Source organism: Astyanax mexicanus, chromosome 13, assembly GCF_023375975.1.
Source record: "Astyanax mexicanus isolate ESR-SI-001 chromosome 13, AstMex3_surface, whole genome shotgun sequence".
Classification (NCBI taxonomy): Eukaryota; Metazoa; Chordata; class Actinopteri; order Characiformes; family Acestrorhamphidae; genus Astyanax; species Astyanax mexicanus.
The window spans coordinates 21,530,392-21,552,093 of NC_064420.1; the positions used below are offsets into that span (position 1 = coordinate 21,530,392).

Sequence of the window (21,702 nt, forward strand, 5' to 3'; positions counted from 1 at the left end):
GTGTTTAGGGTGTTTTTTACACATTTTTTTCACTCCCACAACCTTAATCCTTTACAGCTTTAAAATTATGTATTATGCAAATTAGGTGTTGACGTCATTTAGCGACTTATTTATGAGCTCAGTTTTACACTGAACAATGCGTAACACCTTCAGCACAGCGCCGAGAAGGGGTTTGACAGTCATGGCCCCGCCCCCAGAGTGAAAATCATGAATCTGATTGGTTAGATTGTCCTGCGACTTTGCTAACAGACTCATTACTACACCCTTCTCAAAATCAGGAGAAGGGGCACGCAGTCACGTGGGGGCAGAAGCCATTTTAAAAAGCTTTGATTGGTTAAAACCGCTGTCAGTCAGAGTCCTGTAGCAACTACAAAAAAACACAGACTAATGCTTTGAATTAGTTGCTGTTTGTTTTATTTTATTTAATTTATAAAATAAATTCTTACACTTACAATAGCTATGATATATATTTCCTGATTAAAAATTATGTAATTATTTACATGCATCGCATGGAGCTCTTTCTCTTCTTCATTTCTTTGATGCAGCACTTCATCTTTTACAATCCAGGCGGCCAGACTGTAGGGTCGCAGCAAACGGCTGTACAATTCTGATGTCAAAATCATTGCAAACCAAGTTTATCAGCTTAGCAGGACAATTTCATTTGATTCCAATAGATTTTTAAATTGTAAATTGTGATTAAAGAATATTAATTATTTGTGGAAATAAAAGTGGTTAATTTACAGAAATGCGAAAATAACCATTAAGTGCATTTACAAAGATATCACTTTGGACAGATGCCTAGCTTTATATTCCTAAAGATCTTTCCTAAACAAATAAAATAAATTCACATATATTCTTAAGTCTTCTATAATTTTTACAATCACAGAGTAAAATCTGTTGTTAATTGTTTATATTGCATCAAGATTTTCAAAATGTGAGTGTGTTCACTATGTTCATAGAATTTTCCTTCATGTAACTGTCTCTCCGATGTAACAGTTTAGATGAGGCTGCACTTAAATTCTGAAAGAAACAGGATAGAAACAGTGATCAGTCAGGAGCATACAGTACATTCCCTATAGACTTAGCAGTTAAGAGTTCATTGTTTAAATGTTAATCTAGATTAAAATAATATTTAAGTGGGATATACAGTTTTTTTTAGTGTTAAAATTGGTAATATAAAAATAATATTGTCATTAACTATAAAATGTTAATAACAGCATGTATATTGAAATTGCTTTATTCTGTTGAATAAACATATCTGCACTAAAATAATTCCACGTCTGAAGTAGTCCTCAATAATAGATTCCATTTGGCGTCTTTGTCTCACCTGTTTCTGTCCCTGTGAGGAAAAAAATGTTTTTCCTAAAAGCAAACACACTTTCTATTTCAAAATAATGACTTAGTATGTCAAAATATTGAGATAGCAGTTCAATTAATAATAATAAAAAAATGTGCTGGATTATTTACATTTTTTTAGATGGTGGAAATGGGTTTCCATACTTCTTTAAAAATATCAGCTAATAAATAAGTGTATTGGTTAGGGATGGGAATTGATAAGATTTTTCCGATTCCGATTCCCTTATCGATTCTGTGAAACGATTCGATTCCTTATCGATTCTCTTATCGATTCCAATTTGGGGAAAAAAGGAGAGCAAACAGTTTCATAAGCACCAACTTTGTTTACTTAAATATCATACGACCTTACAAACTCAACAACAAGGTCAACATGTCCACAACAATGTGCAACTGGCAATATGGAAATGTAGCAAATACTCTCTAATAATGTTGTGTGCGCAGATGTTTGTGCATATTGATGTATTCCCTCCCGGCGATGTTATCAAAAATTTACAATGGTTGCAAAACGCCCTGTTGCCATCCTTGTGTAGCGTGAAATGAAGCCAAACTTTCGAGCGTTTTAACCTAGTGGACACCATTGAAAGGACGTGCTTACTGAATCATGCGTAACTTGCGTAACATGCGTAACTTGCGTAACATGTGTAACATGCGTAACTTGCATGATCGTGCTGTCTGGAATCGATAAGAGAATCATTAAGCAAGGTGCCAAACGATTCCGTGGAATCGAAACACACGGAATCGATTCTCAACAGGAATCGATTCTCGATTCCCAAGCCTAGTATTGGTAGCACTGTATGTCTTGTTATCTGGTTCAATGTTATACACTGTTAAAACTAGATCCAGTAAGTGTCTTTTCTTGTGTTATTTAGTATTAGCATGAGTACTTTTGTAACAATATCAGTGAACCAGTAATGAATGCAATATGGATGTATTCCACCAAATGGGTGCAATTTGCTTGTTATAACTTTTTTTTTCTACGCTGAATCTAATAACAAATATTTTTAACTATTCAAAACATGTACTGATAATACTCAGACAGCTTTACTTAATTTTTTACAAGGTTTCTAATCTGAAGATGGTTACAAAACTCATAAGGCATTTAAAAAGCCGCCAGGTCCACCAGTTCTTTTGATTTTTTCTCAAGAAAGTCTTTATTTTTAAGAAATGGTTGACTACATGTTTAAATAATTTATATTTATGACAAAAAAAATCACTTCTGTTACTGGCACTCAGTCCGGTTACTGTTTATGTTTTGAGTAACAGGAATGAAAGTAACAGAAATGAGTTTTTAGCATAGAATTAGCAAAAACATGAATAACAGATAAATGGCAGTTATGCTTATAGCATTAGGACACTGAGCACATTCTAGTAATTTTCCTAAAATTGTTTTTTAAAAATACAAAAATAAGATCTAAGAATTATTTTAGGTAACAGGAATGAGTGTTGAGATGGACATCCTCAGGCATAGTTACAATTAGATCCCATATACAGAAAAAACAAATGAAGGAACTTTGGAGAATTTTGGTTCTTTCATGGTCTTCAGAAGAAACAACTTACATAACTTATTGTTGTAGATGTTCCTAATTTCTCAGATGTTGATAATGTTGAACTTAAATATTATGGATTTATTATACAAAATGTTTTTACAGCATATATGGGATTTGGAGTCAAACATTGGTACAAGTAATTAGATTTAACATATGAACACACTTAAATAAGAATATATGTCACACATGTTATGTTTACATTGATAAAACAAATAACTCTTATCCACTTATACAGTTATATTGCCCATGCTGGTAACCATGCATTATAATAGCATCTTTTGTGATTGAGTATGTACAAATGTGTGCAGTAAAATACAGATAATAACTTACAGTAGTGTCTCCAGTTTATATTGGGGGTCCTTCTGTAGGGCCAGAAGTTCTTTAGGTTTGGAATCACCTGATAGATTGTGTTTCAGGTTGAGGTCTCTCAGCGGTAATGAGGGGTTTGATTTCAGTGCTGAAACCAGAGCATCACATCCTTCCTCTGTGATACTGCAGTTACACAGACTGTGGAAGGACAGAAACTTATAATTCTCAGATACAACACAACACACACATTCCCCCTCTCTTGTTTATAATTAATACAAATTAACATGTGTAAGATTCCATTCACACAACCTTGAACATAAATAATGAAGCACCAGAACACTGACACTTAAACACAGAAACACACAATTACAACTACAAAACTCTTATTCGGTACAGTGCTGTGAAAAAGAATTTGCTCTTTACTGATTTCTTGTTCGTTTTTTATGATCCTTAAATTTTTAAGATAACAAACACATGTTCAAATCAGACAAAGATAAACATAAAAGCAGTTTTTAAATGATAATCTATCCAAACCAATCTAGCCCTGTGTAAAAAGCATTTGCCACTAAAAACCTAATAACTTGGTTGTGCCACCTTTGGCAGCAACAACTGCAATCAAGCTTTACCAAAAACTGGCAACAAGTTTTTCACATCTCTGTGAAGGAATTTTGGTCCACTCCTCCTTACCGAACTATTTTAATTTAGCCACATTGATGGGTTCTTGATCATGAACGTCCTGTTTAAGATTTTCTAAGCCACTCCAAAACATTTATTTAGCTTTTTTTTTAGCCATTCAGATGTGGACTTGTTTGTGTGCTTCAGATCACTGTCCGGGGAGAATTAATGGTTCCTTCAATTACAGATAGTTGTCCAGGTCCTAAAGCAGCAAAGCAGCCTCAGACCTTCAAACCACTACCATGTTTGACTTTTAGTCTAATGTTCTGATCTAGGCTGTGTTAAATTTACATCAGCTGTAACGGGACACAAATTTCCAAAAAAGTTCCACTTTTGTCACGTCAGTCCAAAGAATACTTACCCAAAGTCCCGGGGATCATCAAGATCTTTGATAGTAAATGAAAAAAAGAGAAGAATTTTGCCTGGTATCTTTCTTATTATTGAATTAAGAACACTGACCGTAGCTGAGGTGGGTGTTACCTGCAGTTCTAAATGTTGTTTTGGGTTCTTTTGTGATCTCCTGAATGTTGCCCATGCCCTTTTAGAGTAAGGTCAGTACTCTCAGGAGGCCTGTCACTCTCAGGAGGGTACACCACTGTTCCAAGTTTTCTCCATTTGTAAATAATAGATCTTACTGTGGTCTGCTGGAGTTCCAAAGCTTTAGAAATTATTTTGTAACCTTTTCCAGACTGACAGATGTTAATAACTTTTTTCTCATATGGTTTTGAATTTCGTCAGATTGGGGTAAAATGTAATCAAGTAATGTGATCTGTAAGTGGGCAAATACTTTTTCATGGCACTGTATATCAGTAGGACATATTAACGAGTTACACATGTATAATATTGTACATGTGCGTGTGTGTGTGTGTTTGTTTGTATGATCTGCATCTAGTATTGTCCTCACCCCAGTTTCTCTAGTTGACATCGCCTATTTTCCAGTCCAGTGGAGAGCAGCTGCAAGCCTGAATCTAGCAGTTTATTACTACTCATGTCCAGTTCTCTCAAACATGAAGAGTTTAAGTTGAGACATGAGGCCAAAACTGCACAGCTTTCATCTGTGAGGTTACAGGAAGATAACCTGGGAGAAGAATACTGAAATATCAGAACTCTGCCATTTTAAGGATGCACAAACAAACAGATAATTTGTAAAGGTATTTGAGGGGTTGGACACTGTAAACAAATCATATCATATCGACTTAAAAACTATTAGTGCACCATATTTTATGTTGGTTTAGTTTAAATTTAAGTTCTGTGAGATGCATATTTAAGGTACTGCTGACAGTTAATTAAAATTAGTTCAGTCAATAAAATCTTATATAAATTTAGAGGGATACAGTTCAATAAAATCACCTTTGAAAGGATAAAAGTGCTAACTAGTGCTTAGCGTGGTAAGCAGGTAATGCAAATGCTGCTTCAGCAGTGCTAGCCAGGGTTAGCAGCAGACTACAGTCTGACATACTCAACACTGAACAGCAAAAGAGCTAACTAGCTGCTTAGTGGGTAATGCTAATGCTGCTTCAGCAGTGCTGCTCCAGTCTCGGTGCTGGAGAGCTAAACTATGGAACTAAACTATAATGCTTACAACACGACTGGTACACACAAGGCACACCGAAATTTTGAGGCGCACTGGCAATTTTTAGAAAGATTTAAGGATTTTAAGTGCACCTTATAGTGTGAAAAATACGGTAATCACAATTACTTTTATATTCAGATAATATAAACAAACAAAACAATTTAAAGTGCACCTTAGAATCTCCAGTTTACAGCGTGGATTATCCAGTCCAGTAGAGAGATCCTTCACGCCTGAATCATTCAGTTCATTATTACTCAGATCCAGTTCTTTCAGACTTGAGTTTGACCTGAGAGCTGAAGCCAGATCAGCACAGCTTCTCTCTGTCAGATTGCATATACACAGCCTGGGACAGAAATTTAAATATTTACACTATCACATCTACCACACAGAAACAAATATCAGAATTGTTTCTTATGACTCAAACATTATTGAGATCATTATGTTATTGTTATTACCTCAATATCTCAAGTTTACAGTGTGAACTCTTCAGTCCAGTATAGAGAAATATTGCTCCTGAATCTTGCAGTTTATTGTCAGTCAGGTCCAGTTCTCTCAGAGTGGAGGGGCTTGAGCTCAGAGCTGAGGCCAGAACTTCACAGCTTTTCTCTGTGAGATTACATGACCACAACCTTGGAAAGAAATATCATAATATTATAAAACTGCAACTTTAAAAATGTTTTTTTTTAAGTATGCCCGAGCACTTTTCTCCATATAGTGTAGTATGAATAAGTTTGAGCACCCCTGATAATTTCCATAATTTTACTTTATAAATTATTGGTTGTTCAGATTAGTAATTTCAGTTAAATATATCATATAGCAGATGACCAGTAATATTTGGGAAGTGAAATTGAGTTTATAGGATTTACAGAAAGTTTGCAAAAAAACTCTTTAAACTAAACTAGGGAGGTGCATAAATTTGGGCACCCTTGTCATTTGATTGATTTAAATATCTTTGCTAAACTCAGTGGCCCTTGGCCTACATACACAAGTTAATTCAATTAAAAGAAAGGATTAAGGTGGCCAATGACAAGTTTTTCTCCTCTTTGCATCTTCACTAAAAAAGTGGCAACATGAAGGCCTCAAATCAAATCTTAAATTACCTGAAAAAAGCTATTCAACATCATGGTTTAGGGGAAGAATACAAAAGCTATCTCAGAGATTTCAGCTGTCAGTTTCCACTGTGAGGAACATAATGAGAAAATGGAAGACCACAGGTACAGGCATTCCAAGACAAACATTTGCTACCCATTGTAAAATTTGTATTCAATGCTTGTACTAGAAAACAATCTGGATACACAAGAAATTGACCCTAAAAACATTGCTCAAAATCTACTAAAGCATTCATGCAGAGGAACAAGTAAAACATTCTGGAATGATCATCTCAGTTCCCAGACCTAAATATTATTAATATAATATATTAATAATATAAATCTGTGGTGTGATTTAAAGCGGGCTTTTCATGCTCGAAAACCATCAAACCTGACTGAACTGGAGATGTTTTGTAAAGATGAACGGTCCAAAATCCATTTAAGCAGAAGCCAGACTGTCACTGGAAGCTATAGGAAGAGTTTAGAGGCTGTTATTTCTGCAAAAGGAGGATCTGCCAAATATTGATGTCATTTTTCTGTTGGGGTGCCCAAATCTTTGCACCAGCCTAATTTTGTTTAATTAATTATTGCATTATTTTTGTAAATCCTATAAACTTTATTTTGCTTCTTAAACATCACTGTGTTCATCTGCTATATGATATATTTAACTGAAATTGCTGATCCCAACAACCAATGATTTCTAAAAGAAAATCATGAAAATGATCAGGAGTGCTTTCTCATACCACTGTAAAAAAAAAATACTCACAAAGCTTTTCTGGATGCCTTGACCACTGGAAACAGTCTTTGAAGACATTCCTCTGATGGGTCATATTTACAAAGTTCAATTTCATCCAGCTTTTCTTCTGAGTTCAGCAACACAAACACCAATGCTGACCACTGAGCTTGAGAGAGCTTACTGTCCATGACACAATGGCAACCACCTGTGCGAAGGAATCTTTGGATTTCCTGCACTAGAGAATGATCATTCAGTTCATTCAGACAGTGGAACAGATTAATGGACTTCTCAGGAGAAGCATTCTCCCTGATCTTCATCTTTATGTAATTTATTGTTGCCTCTTTGCTATCAGAGCTGCTTGCTGACTGTGGAAGTAGGCCTTGAAAGAGAGTCTGATTTGACTTCACTGAGAGGCCCAGAAGAAAGCGAAGGAAAAGGTCTAGATGTCCATTCTTAGACTCTAAGGCTTTGTTGATCGCATGTTTTAAGAAACCAGACGCTGTAGATTTGCCAAAGGAATGCTGCAATCCTGTTTTTTCTAGAACATTCTTGTTGTTAATAATGAAGGAGAAAAATGCATATAAAGCAGCAAGAAACTCCTGAACACTCAGGTGCACAAAGCTGAACACTTTCCCAAGATGCAATCCACAGTCCTTGCTAAAGGTCTGAGTGAACAGACCAGAGAAGATTGACACTTCTTTCACATCAATTCCACACTCCCTCAGGTCTTCCTCATAGAAGACCAAATTGCCTTCTTCCAATTTATGGAAAGCCAGTTTTCCCAGTTTCCAAACAACCTCATTAATCTGTTCAGGATCAATTTCTGTCTTTCCTTGGTACTTCTGTCCACTCAGTTTGATTTGAAAAATCAGGAAGTGGGTAAACATTTGAGTCAGAGTTTTGAGGATCTCCTTAATCTCTGCATCACCCAGCATCTTCTCTAGAACAGTGGCTGCAATCCAACAGAAGACTGGAATATGACACATGCTGTAGAGGCTTCTTGATGACTTAATGTGTGTGATGATTCTGTTGGCCAGGCTTTGGTCAATGATTTTCTTCCTGAAGTACTCCTCCTTTTGATGATCATTAAACCCTTGTACCTCTGTTACCTGGTCAATACAATCAAGAGGAATCTGACTGGCTGCTGCAGGTCGAGAAGTTATCCAGAGAAGAGCAGAGCGAAGCAGGTTCCCCTTGATAAGGTTCGTTATCAGTGCATCCACTGAGGCCACCTGCGTTACAGTAGTTATTCTCTCATTGTTATGGAAATCTAGAGGAAGTTGACTTTCATCTAGACCATCAAAAATTAACAAGACTTTGTTGTGAACATAGTCAAGTGGTCTTAACTCTTTTGTGTCAGGGAAAAATTGATGAAGAAGATCCTCCAGACTGAGAAATTCATTCCTCATTAAATTCAGCTCTCTAAAAGGAAGTGGAAATATGAAGTTGACCCTGTGATTTGATTTTCCCTCAGCCCAATCCAGAATGAACTTCTGCACAAAGATAGTTTTTCCAATTCCAGCAACTCCTTTAGTCAGCACAGTTCTGACGACATCATTTTCAAAGAGGTCACTGCATTTGATGGATGTTTCTGGTGATGGTCTTTTGGAGGCTGTCTCTATTTGTCTCACTTCATGTTCTTTATTGAACTCTTCACTGCCATCCTCTGTCACATAGAGCTCGGTGTAGGTTTCATTTAGAAGTGTAGAGGTTGTATGATGTGAAATTCCTTCATTTATTTTCTGAAACTTTTCCTTTAGTTTAGTTTTGAGGTTTTGTTGGCAAGCAGGTGTCAGTCCTTAGAAAGAAAGACATGTATTAACAATTTACTTCAATGTTTGGTGTTTAGTTCCATGCTTATGCCATTATTGTTTATAAAATGTTCTTACTGATTTGTAGTCTGTTAGCAAGGTCTTTCTGGTTCATGCTCTTCAGAACATTCAGTGTGATTGTCAGTGCTTCTTTGCTGACACTATTCTGGTCTTTCTCATCCTCCACCCCTCTTAGATTAAGTAACTTCTTAAATTTCTTCAGCTGATCCTTAAGCAAAGCGATGACTTTGTCCTCAAGCTCCTTGAAAATAAACATAACATATAGTCTCTTCTGGATATCATAGAATTAATGTTAATAAAACGTGTTTCTAGATCTGTCATTAATAAATATATTAAACTGACAGTAAATACAAATGCTAATTAATGCATAAACCAACACATGCCTTAAATATGAAATCCAATTTTGAATCACTTGTAGAATCTAGTGTCTGCTTTTGGGGTCTGTGGAAAGAATTACACAGTTACTTTAAATACAATTTATGGACTATTTTAATACCACTGATATTCCATGATACTCAATACCAATCCTAATACCAGGACAAAAAAAAACACAAATAATGCATTTCAGCTTGAATTCTACATTTTTTTAATTAATGTGGGAGTGAATTTTAAAACTTAAGTGTGTGATTATACTGACCACTGCTCAGACTATATAGGGTGGTTAGAGGGGCAGATGTCTCCTGTATACTTACTTAACACATTCGAAATGCTCTCTGCTTACTAAAACTACTCAATATCTTCTCAGTCGTGCCTCTGTGTCAGTCTATATGGTAATTCCCCAACAAACTTGGTGTCATCAAACAGGATAAGACACATCATTGGATGTGGACGAGCAATCCCTGGTAGAGCAAAATTAGGCAGGGGCACAACTTTGGGTACCCGGGTCATTTTATTGATTTGAATACCTTTAGCACTAATTATTGGAACAAACTATTTGTTTGGTAAGCTCATTGACCCTTGACGTACATATATGTGAATCGAATTATGAGGGTTAATGGGTTAATGCAGCCAATTACACATTTTTTCCTCTTTGCATCTTCTCCAATGAGTGGCAATATGGGAGCCTCAAAACAACTCTCAAATGACCTGAAAACAAAGATTGTTCAACATCATTTTTTAGGGGAAGGATACAAAAAGCTATCTTAGAGATTTCAGCTGTAAGTTTCCACTGTGAGGAACATAGTGAGGAAATGAAAGGCCACAGGCACAATTCTAGTTAAGGCCCAAAGTGGCAGGCTGAGAAAAATCTCAGATAAGCAGAGGAGAAGGATGGTGAGAAAAGTCCTCAGATTTAAGGCCGACCAAGTCTTAAATGCAGATGGATAGGCATCCAGGGACAGTCAAGGCACCAAAAAGGTGGGTTATTCCATTGTCACTGATTCGGCATAACCACTTCCTACCAGCTTTTTAGCCAAAGCAGCAGAGCTTGTGGAATAGACTAAAGCTTGTGAATTAGGAAATTCACAAGTCGTGTCATATGGAAGCATTGTAAAATTTTAACAAGCTCAGGAAAACACATTAAACACCACGCACTCATTGCGGACCTGTTAGAGGGAATTCTTTTACCTATGGTTCTTGCTATATGTACAGTCATATGAAAAGGTTTGGGCACCCCTATTAATCTTAATCGTTTTTAGTTCTAAATATTTGGGTGTTTGCAACAGCCATTTCAGTTTGATATGCCTAATAACTGATGGACACAGTAATATTTCAGTATTGAAATGAGGTTTATTGTACTAACAGAAAATGTGCAATATGCATTAAACCAAAATTTGACCGGTGCAAAAGTATGGGCACCCTTATCATTTTATTAATTTGAATACTCCTACTAGCACAAAATTGGTTTGGTAACCTCATTGAGCTTTGAACTTCATAGCCAGGTGTATCCAATCATGAGAAAAGGTATATGGTGGCCAATTGCAAGTTGTTCTCCTATTTGAATCTCCTCTGAAGAGTGGCATCATGGGCTCATCAAAACAACTCTCAAATGATCTAAAAACAAAGATTGTTCAACATAGTTGTTCAAGGGAAAGAGACAAAAAGTTGTCTCAGAGATTTAACCTGTCAGTTTCCACTGTGAGAAACATAGTAAGGAAATGGAAGACCACAGGGACAGTTCTTGTTAAGCCCAGAAGTGTCAGGCCAAGAAAAATATCAGAAAGGCAGAGAAGAAGAATGGTGAGAACAGACAATCCACAGACCACCTCCAAAGAGCTCCAAAGATGGTGTCACTGTGCATCGGTCAACAATACAGCACACTTTGCACAAGGAGAACCTGTATGGGAGAGTGATGCAAAAGAAGCCATTTCTGCAAGCACGCCACAAACAGAGTCGCCTGAGGTGTGCTTTTGCTTTTGGTCTGTGGATTGTCCTTGACTGTTCTCACCATTCTTCTTCTCTGCCTTTCTGGATTTTGTCCTCATGTTTGAAACATGGTAACTATAAATAGAAAGTGTTTTTTAAACCAACACACTATCTTTACCTAAACTCAGTGATACAGTCTGTGTGGCTGAAGTTTAGGCCTTTGATCATTGAGTCTTCACTCTTCATGGACACACAGCTGGGTTCAGGTGGGTCTGCTCCTTTTTCTTTAATAAAACTGAAACATAATAAAAAATACTTAATTGTACACTTCCACCATTATATAATAGTTATCTTACTGCCATGAGCCTATTCTTACTTTGGATCAGAAAGCTAGGAAATCTTTCTGACATCCGTGCCTCTGAACTAAAATACATTCAATTATTAGCATTTTAATGAAATCCTCTATACTATTTTAAACAGTGTAAAACTTCCCATAGTATTAATACCATCATTACCTCTATTGGAAAAAAAATATATAAGAGAAACGCAGCAAAGATACTGCATTGCAGTCCTTCCGGTTTGCCCTTGGTGGAGTTTCCCATGGGCACGATGTCAGGTTTACCCCCTCCAGGCTCACCTGCTCAGGCTTGTCCGACCCCCTGGCTTCACTGTTTGAAACAATTGTGGTCACCGCTACATAGTCATGCAACCCCTTTCTTGCTGCGCTGTGAGCAGAAGTCTTTTCTTGCCCAGGTGAATTGTCACAGCTGCAATGTCGAGATCATCACCCAGTGCTTTTAGAAAGTCCAGCCTCAGAATGCAAGCATCTTGTGCCAGGCAGATCTCATGTATGTGAAGCCTCTCCCACTTGCAGTCTTTTCCCCCCCTCCCATCACAGACCGGTGGCGTCCCATTCTTCTGCTACCCCAACACTCATTCTGGGCAGAATTCACGGCCGGAGGAGGGATATTGTGCAGCACTGACTGACAGGAATGCAGCACTGACTGACTTTGTGTCCCTTCTTCTTGCAGTGATGGAGGAAGCTCTGAGTACTGCCATGGAATTGCTCACATAACAATGACTTAGCAACAGGGCGAGGGTTTGGGCTGCAAAAGGTATATTTTTGGTGTCCTCCCAATACTAAAGACACACCAACACTCCCTAAATCCAGCTGCATGATGCACAAATGACCAATGCACTATAGACTGCTAAAATAGGGCATTAAGTGTAATTGCTGTCGCAGGGTGTAAGGGGTCAGACCGCACATTGGGCTTCAGTGCATGCCTGGTATTGTAGTGCAACGAATTGTTAAAAGGGTTAATATTTATTGTACAACAAAATAATTTTGTCTTTGTGTTTGAGACATGGGAACTATAAATGGACAGAGGTTATTAAACCAACAGACTCTCTTTACCTAAACTCAGTGGTACAGTCTGTGTTGTTGAAGTTTAGGCCTTTGATCATTGAGTCTTCACTCTTCATGGACACACAGCTGGGTTCAGGTGGGTCTGCTCCTTTTTCTTCTATACAACTGAAACATAATAAAAAATAAACAAAATTTTACACTTCCACCATTATATAATAGGAAATCTTTTCTGAAATTCATCCATTCAAAACAGTGCAAATGTAAACATGTTCAAAAGCTATGTTGTCTCTAAGTTGAACAAAAAAATAATTCATAACCCTACCACCTTTCTGTCAGCCAATCACAATAGCCAATTTACACACAGCCAAGAATAGGGGGTAAAGTTGCTTCACCTAACTTTAATTAGACCATGTGGCTTTTCTTATAAGTGGTTTTCAGCCTACCACTTTCTCGCTAAAGAAAACCCTTTTTTACTCAAATTGATAAAAATTGATTTATAGCGTTTTGGAACCAACTCTTCATATTTTCTTCATCCATAAATCAGTAAAGATGGTAATGAACATCACTCAGGTTTCCCTTTCCACAACAGCAGGCCTGTAAAAGAATGTGCTAATAGTGTACATTTCCTGACACCTTTGCCACCTGAGTTACTATTCATTTTACATTATATATGCCCCCCACGCCATGACACGGCCTCACTCAGTAGAGCCCAGCAGGGCTAAGCAGTCTATTTCACTGAGCTGGGCACTCCTGAGTGTGGCTGTGTCATGGAGCAGGGCCAAGGCATCTCCTCAGCATAAGGCACCCAGACCTGGTGCCCCTTAAAGACGCTAAAGAGATATCATGCACAGTTGAGTTTGTTTTGGGTGTGGTAGAGGGTAACAGTTCTCCAATAAAGGTCAGAGAAACGTAGTACCGCCACCACGCCACTCACTGGAGAGTGCCCAGCTGAGCAAAATAGACTGATTATTGATATTTGATTAGACTGATATTTAAATGCTGCCTGGAACTGGTGCCTTTTTAAGAGATATCATGCCCAGTTGGGTTTGTTTTGGGTGTGGTGGAGGGCAACAACCGTTTTATAAAAGGTACATTTGAATTCACTGAATTCCCCGTGTTGGCTTTCGGACTGCCAGGCCAGTGGCCGAGCCCCTATCCCCAGGGTGCGTTCACATTGGTGGAGAATGTGGGATAAGGCTAAAGAAGCACTATATGGAAACTATAAATGGACAGAGAGGTTTTTAAACCAACAGACTATCTTTACCTAAACTCAGTGGTACAGTCTGTGTTGCTGAAGTTTAGGACTTTGGTCATTGAGTCTTCACTCTTCTTGGACACACAGCTGGGTTCAGGTGGGTCTGCTCCTTTTTCTTCTGTACAACTGAAACATAATAAAAAATAAACATAACTGTACACTTCCACCATCATATAATAGTTCTCTTACTGCCATGAGACTATCCTTACCTCAGCTCGGAAAACCAGGAAATCTTCCTGAAATCTACACCTCTGCCTAATGAGTGATCACTTTGCACGGAACTAAAATATATTCAAATATTAGCATTTTGAATGAATTCCTCTACACTCTTCTAAACAGTGTAAATTACCATAGTATTAACACCATCATTACCTTTTGCATGTAGTAGATTTAGTTTGTTTTTTTTCCTGGCAGTGAAAGGCATTGAGACACAGAGCAAGCAGTGGATTGTAACAAAGACCTCTACAAGTCATCTAATTTTAACTCAAAAAATCACAAACAAGAATTCTTAACTCTACCAACTTTCTGTCAGCCAATCACAATAGCTGATTTACACACAGTCAGAAGTAGGGGGTAAAGTTGCTTCTTCTAACTTTATTTAGACCATGTGGCTTTTAATTAAAGAAATAGAAGTAAAGGTTTATACTAAAAATGTGCTTTTATTTTTACCTAAGCAGGAATACCATCAACCATCCACTCCTCTTACTGCCCACAACAGCAGGGCTGTAAAATAATCTGTAAACAGTGTACTTTTCCTGACACCTTTGCCGCCTGAGTTACTATTCATTATATAATATATATATTTTGTCTGTGATCACGGGGCGAGGTAAAAGAATCTCAGTAAAATAAACTAAAATAAACTAAATTAGCCCAGCTGGGCACATTTAAAAGGTCTCCTCTGCATGAGGCCACCAGGACTGGTGCATTTTAAAGACGCTAAAGAGATATCATGCACAGTTGAGTATGTCAGAGAAGTTGAGTAGGTCAGGGAAGCGTGGCACCGCCACCACGCCACAATACGGCTTTGTGAGGAGTGCCCAGCAGAGCAAAATATAGTGATTAGCCCAGCTGGGCACATTTATAGGTTGCCTGTAACTGGTGCAATTTTAAAGAGATATCATGCTGAGTTGAGTTTGTTTTGGGTGTGGTGGAGGGCAAAGTTTTTTTTTCAATAAAGGTGCATTTGGGTTCAGTGAATCCCCCTGTGTTGGCTTACAGACTTTTCCAGGGGTGGAGTCACAATGGTGAAGAAAGTGGGTTAAGACCAAGCATGATCCTGCCACCACGCCACAACATGGCCTCACTGACGAGTGCCCAGCTAAGGGAAGTAGACTGATTAACCCAGCTGGGCACATTTAAAGATCACCTGGGACTGCTGCACTTTGAAGATGCTAAAGAGCTATAATGCTCAGTTGAGTTTATTTTGGGTGTGGTGGAGGGCATCAGTTTTCCAATAATGTGACAACCAAGCGTAGGAGTTAAATGGTATTTATACTTAGCTAGACAGAAATGACTTTTAGTTGTATTGTTTCATTTGTATTTGGTGTATTTAGTTTTGTTAAGTATTGTCAATTTGTATTCTTTAATGCTTGAACAGCATTGTTTTGGTCAGGTTGGCTGGATGTTTTTTGTAGTTTTGTTTTAAGTAAGATGTTTTTAGTTTTAAGTAATCACTGTTGTGATGGAAACTGAGCTGAGACTAAACTTTTAAGAGTACATCAGTATGAGTAGGGTTTATTTAAGAGTGCTACAGCGGCATGGGTACAAATGTTAACTTACTTCCTTTTGTGTTTTTCTTGCAGTTAATGGCAGAGTGGTGAAATAATACAAATCTACAGTTAGTAGTTGTAGTAAATGTTATTTTTTTATTTTGAGAAGTAATCATTGTATTTGAATAACTTGATACTGTTCATTTTCACTTGGAAGTACTGGAGAAGTACTATTTGAACAGTAAGTGCTTTAAAACAGTAAACAGAAAGTACCAGAAATTATCTGTAAAAAAAAACCTCTTACCACCTTGTACCTTGTGGAAAACATGTTTTGATTTAATTTTTGAACATTTATTTAATGTTTGTTACGAACATCCTGGTGATAATGATAGGAAGCGAATCTGTTATTATTTCTGTAAATCTGTCTTAGCTCAGATCACAAAAAAGCTAGCTAAAACAGAGACATTATCAGCACTGAAACTGAAAGCATTAACATAAAATACTGTATATCAATAATGTTCACAAGGACAGGACACCTGTAGGAGCACATAGTTGTCAGGCACCAGATTAAAGAAGATAAAATTCCCTGCCTACTGAGTTATTCTTAACTTTTCTGAAATGTTCAAGTTCTTGAGAACTTAATGACAACAGTGTTGGTGAGTGTGAGAAAGTCTTACCGGTCAGGTTTCTCTGTCTCCTGTTCCTCAGAGAGATTCATATTAGACGCCATGCTTCATGGAAACAATCAATCTGCAACTACCAATCTGCCAACAATTTTACACAAATTTACACAAATTTATACATTTCTGATAGTGAGGTCAGAAATCACATAAGGGGTTGATAGGATAGGATCATTGATTTCACAAATAAAAAAATCAAGGTGAGAAAAAAATGAATAGTGGTAAATAGAAGGCAAAGAAGATTACCTAAACTGAGGAAAAGAGCAGTTTTAGTTTAATTGAAAAAAAATAACATCATTGTTTTACTCTATAAACTACGAACAACATTCCTCCCAAGTTCCAAATAAAAATAACCTTGGTTTTTATTCACAGTTTTCATACATCTTGGCATGTTCTCCTTCACCAGTCCTACACATTGCTTTTGGATAACTTTATGCCACTCCTGGTGCAAAAATCTAAGCAGTTTAGATTATATGCCAGATTTTTCAATCTGGTAAAATTGAAGAAACTCATCATTTTAAGTGGTCTCTTATTTTTTTTCCAGAGCTCTATAATCACCTGTTTACTGTTATATATACAGGTGGCAGCTGTTTTCACAGGGCATCCCAATATGCATTTTGTTGTACAATTCTAACATAGTTAAATAGATATTTACGGTATTAATTTACTGTACAAATACAGGAATTGGTTAAAGTTTAGTTGAACAGGTCTGAAATGATAATCTGCCATTAATTGCATTAAGGGTATTAGGCTGCATTCATCATACAGGAATTACACTATGCCCTCATGATCAGATCTTCACTCTGTTTTACCCAAAATATGGTATAAACAACAAACATTAAGATAATCTGTCTTGACATCATTGACCTTTAACATGATTCCACAGAACAGTAAAGAACGCCTGTTCAGGTTTCACTACGCACCTTTAATAGAGAATGGAAATGTTAACCTTCCATGTATTTATTATTTAATTATATAGTCAATAATGTATTTAATGTACTGTTACCATGGTGGATTACATGTATTCATGTGTTATAAGATTTATTTGAAAGTGATCGTGTTCGATGCTATTTCAACAAAATTTATACAAAGTTTAAAAGTGGTTTAAAACAGTATTATAGTTATAATTATAAGTTATATGCAGTTAACATTAACAAATCAAAATTTTTGTCATTGGTTTCTACTTTTGGGGCAGGCATTTGACTGCTGATAAAATCTCCAAAATCTCCAAAATTACATTTTATACTACTATACTATACTATACTATACTACTATACTATACTATACTATATTTTATAGCAACAGTTTTTGGACATTTAAGGTGTTTGAACAATAAACAGTTTATTTAAAATGATGTATTATAACAGATAAGTCAGTAGATGGGTTAAATGATCTTACATGAACTAATCTTACTCATTCCCCCCACCCCCAACCACCAAACAGTACGGCAGTAAAAATAAATCTACAGCAAGGCACAATCTACAGTATAACTGCATAAACTACTTAAATGTACTAGTGTATTAAATTATGTATCCACAGCACTTATTTAACATGGATCAAAAATTACACAAATGAATAATACTCACTTTATTCTTTTTTTAATGTGTTTTGTCCTCCTATCCTCCTGCCATTACAAGCGTATCCTGACAGAGACTGTCATCCTGTAGTCTGAACTGGTTTGTCCTGTTCATGTGGTTCTGCAGGGTAAACTAAGTAGATGCAGGTTGAAGTTCAGCATTTTCACTTCGTTTTTAGAGTTTAGGTTTACAGGAAACAGGCTGTTGTATGTGGGAGAGTGTCACTCCTAGCAAAACCATTTTCTCAGAAATGGGCAAACATGTGTTTAATGGATAGAAAAAGTTCTCCTGGGACAGTGTTGTCTATATAATGTTGTTATACTGAATTTTATATTTTTGCCTTTTTTTAATAGATATTTGACATCCTACAGGAGAAAAGTGAGATCACATGGTGTCTATTATAACTCCATACTAAACCGGACCTGGAGGGTAGACATTCAGGGAATTCTGATCTTTCTTTGTGTTGTGCTGCTTCTGAAATACAGTGGCATGAAAAAGCCCCCCACTACAGGTTTCTTGTGTTTTTGCATGTTTGTCATACTTACATTATTCAAACAAACTTTAATATTAAACAAAGATAGCCTGAGTAGTTTAAAAAGCACATTTTAAATGTTGATCTCATTTATTAAGGGGAAAAACAATCCAAACTAATCTAGAACTTTGTGAAAAAAGTGTTTTCCCACCCCCCATAAATTAACTGTGATTAATCACACTTCTTGGAAAGATAAGTTCAATTTCACTACTAACCACAACCAGGCCTGATTACTAACAGACCTCTAGAACCAAGAAATCACTTAAATAGAACCTGTCTGACAACATCAAGCAGATAAAAGATCCCAAAAACAGATGAGAAAAAAAGTTATTGATCATCTATCAGACTGGAAAAAATTACAAAGAATTTGGAACTCCAGTGAACCACAGTGAGAGCTATTATTCACAAATGGAGAAAATATGGAACACTGGTGAACCATTCCAGGAGTAGCTGGCCGACCGAAATTACTTCAAAAAGGCATGAACATTTAATCCAGGAGGTCCCAAAAGAACCCAGAACAACATTTAAAGAACTGTAGGTCTCCAAGGAAAAGTTCACAGATAAAAAACACTGCTGACCACAAAGAACACAACGGCCCATCTCACATTTACCAACAAACATCTTAAAGATTCCCACACTGTAAAAAATTAGAAGTCACTCCAACTTAAAATCATTAAGCAAGTAATTTTCTGGCCTTTTTAAAGTAAGTGTTTGTTGTACATGTCAACAGAACAACACTACTAAACTGGACCATTTCTATAAAAATGTAGAAACAAAATATTCAGTGGCTCAACTTAGCTCAGTCATCATTTTGCTTTGACTCAGTTATGTTGTAAATATATAAAAAAAAATAAGCTTATTTAACTTACAATAGTTTAATGAGCTCAAAGTTTTTTTTTTAATATTAGGGGCTTAAATAATTAAGTTTATTTAATATATATATATATATATATATATATATATATATATATATATATATATATATGTGACCCCTCTGATGCGGACCCCTTAAGTTCCTCTGCCCTCGTTGGGAAGGATACGACACAGGCTGGGATAATGCAGCTTTTTATTGCCTGTAATGAATAAGGCAGCCACAGGACAAGATCATTTACTTGTGCTTCCGTCAGCTTACAAGCACAGCAATGTGCACACACTCTACTGACCCATTAATACTCTTTTCAGATAAAACAATGAAATACACAATATACATCAGATAATACAATAGTACGTTTCTATATAAAATAATACAATTTTAACACGTTTCTTCCTAAGTGATCATATAGATTTTTCTCTTAATGCTTCTTTCTAGTTTTTTTATATAATTATTTAGCTCTTTATATGTTTAAATCACTGCTACAAATCCCTTTTAATATATAAACCATACAACAAAATTAAAATGGTGAATTAGCGCCATCCAGTGGCGAAGGAAAAACATGAAATCAAGGCCACATGGTGCAGCTAACTAGCTAACCTAGCTAGCAGAGATTCACGATTAAACTCGTGTTCAAAATCCTAAGAATTAAGTAAGTAAAACACAAAAAATATATATAACACAAACTGGAACATACCTGTAATGAATAAGGCAGCCACAGGACAGATCATTTACTTGTGCTTCAGTCAGCTTTCAACCTAGAGAGACAGGCTAGTGTTAGCATATTACTAGCTCAGATTATAATTAGATTTATAATTATTCACAGCACTTTTTACGATAGCCCAATGGGTCCACTAGTTTCTGTGACATGTATTTAGAGATAATATCAGCATAAAGCAGTATTAAAACTAAACAGCATTATTAGCAGCTTTATTTAGCTGAGCCAAGCAGAGCTGTACTCACCACAGCAATGTGCACACACTCTACTGACGAGGGTGCACAGAGTCTAGTGTATATATGTCTCTGAGCTATTACACGCTGACCGCAGCAGGTGGCGCCATACCCATTCAGCAGGAATTTCACTCACTAAAAGAAGCTAACTATTGTACACCGTTACATATAGGTATTCTCAACATATTTAACATATTTTCGTAAAACTACCAACACAATACTGTGACTGCACAAGAGTGAACTCTGTAGCTCCAAGTCAACATACTGTGACATTAGAAACACACAACAAAGGTGATTTGCTCTTGCAGCCTACAAACACTGAGGCCTGGCAATCAACACATATATATCACACTAATACATGCCTATAGGTTTAAGTAGCTTTGGGCAACAGACAACACAAAGATGGTAAGTAAAGAAGAGGCCACACCTAAAATGCAAATATATGGTGCCAGGAGCCTATAGGAAAGCTGTATGAACCCTACTGTGCAAAGAGAGTGTGGACACATGTAGTATAACTAAAAGTTGATTGAAATCACATTTTTTCATTGGCTCAACAAATATGTTCATGTTTTCAAGTTGAAGTTCTCTGAACTCATTTCATTGAGTTGTACTGGCCGGTAAATTCACTCAACTTAATAAGTTCTTCTAATTAAAACAAAATTACTTTTTAAAGTGTACTTTACAAAAGTGTACTTTATAACATTAAAACATTAAGTACATAGAAATGACAAGGAAATATGAACTCGTATTGCTTTATTCCAACTGTGTACTGCCAAATAGCAGAACCGAGATACAAAGACTGAAAATCACTCAACATTAAACAGTCAGAACAGCTAAATTACAATGAAACACTTGTAATAAAAAAATACATCTCATGTGATGAATTGTGACAAATATTATAGTGCTCAAAAGACCAGAAATTGAAAGCATTGGTTGACAAAGTGTCTTGCAAGCTTCATTTGTCAGCTCATTAAATCAGGATTTTTTTTCTTCATTTCAAATATCTTGAAAATCACAAGTTTCACACTTAAAAGTTCTTGTGATCGGATCTAGAAAAAAGCGATTTTAAGGCACCTGGTGTTATGAAGACATAAACACAATCTGTATGAATACATGGCTAGTAGGAAAGTCTTCCATGAAGTCTATAGTGTCTCTAAAGGACATCTTGGCTTGAACTGGTGAAATTACAGACCTTACATTGCATGCAGCCCTATCACATGAACCTGAAAAACAATAAACATTTTCATATTAAAATGATCTATTATGTAATCAATCAATCAATCGATCAGAACATATCTCGGAATGACTATGATCAATTTGGTAACTCCCATGGAACTAATG

At 36.5% G+C, this 21,702-nt stretch overlaps 1 protein-coding gene across 1 annotated transcript; it reads right to left on the bottom strand.

Annotated features, from left to right (window-relative positions):
- Nucleotides 1-781: 781 nt before the first annotated feature.
- Nucleotides 782-20,930, bottom strand: LOC103035040 (NACHT, LRR and PYD domains-containing protein 3-like). The gene is made up of 14 exons (XM_049462788.1): nt 20,108-20,930; nt 18,017-18,127; nt 16,428-16,514; nt 14,051-14,167; nt 12,835-12,951; nt 11,599-11,715; nt 9,500-9,557; nt 9,174-9,357; nt 7,315-9,082; nt 5,916-6,089; nt 5,633-5,803; nt 4,792-4,965; nt 3,234-3,410; nt 782-1,020 (listed from the first exon to the last, which is right to left on the bottom strand). Exons 3-14 carry the CDS (start codon nt 16,478-16,480, stop codon nt 1,014-1,016), a joined length of 3,117 nt encoding a protein of 1,038 aa, XP_049318745.1. The 5' UTR covers nt 16,481-16,514; nt 18,017-18,127; nt 20,108-20,930; the 3' UTR covers nt 782-1,013.
- Between the last annotated feature and the right edge of the window lie 772 nt (nt 20,931-21,702).

Excerpts from the sequence above, each read along its gene's own strand:
- LOC103035040 (XM_049462788.1), bottom strand. The coding sequence starts at position 16,480 with ATGGCGTCTAATATGAATCTCTCTGAGGAACAGGAGACAGAGAAACCT. Across the intron at positions 9,558-11,598 it reads GACTGTATCACTGAGTTTAG|ACCCCAAAAGCAGACACTAG; the intron begins GTAAAGATAGTG and ends TTCTTTCCACAG. Across the intron at positions 9,358-9,499 it reads AATTGGATTTCATATTTAAG|GAGCTTGAGGACAAAGTCAT; the intron begins GCATGTGTTGGT and ends TTTATTTTCAAG.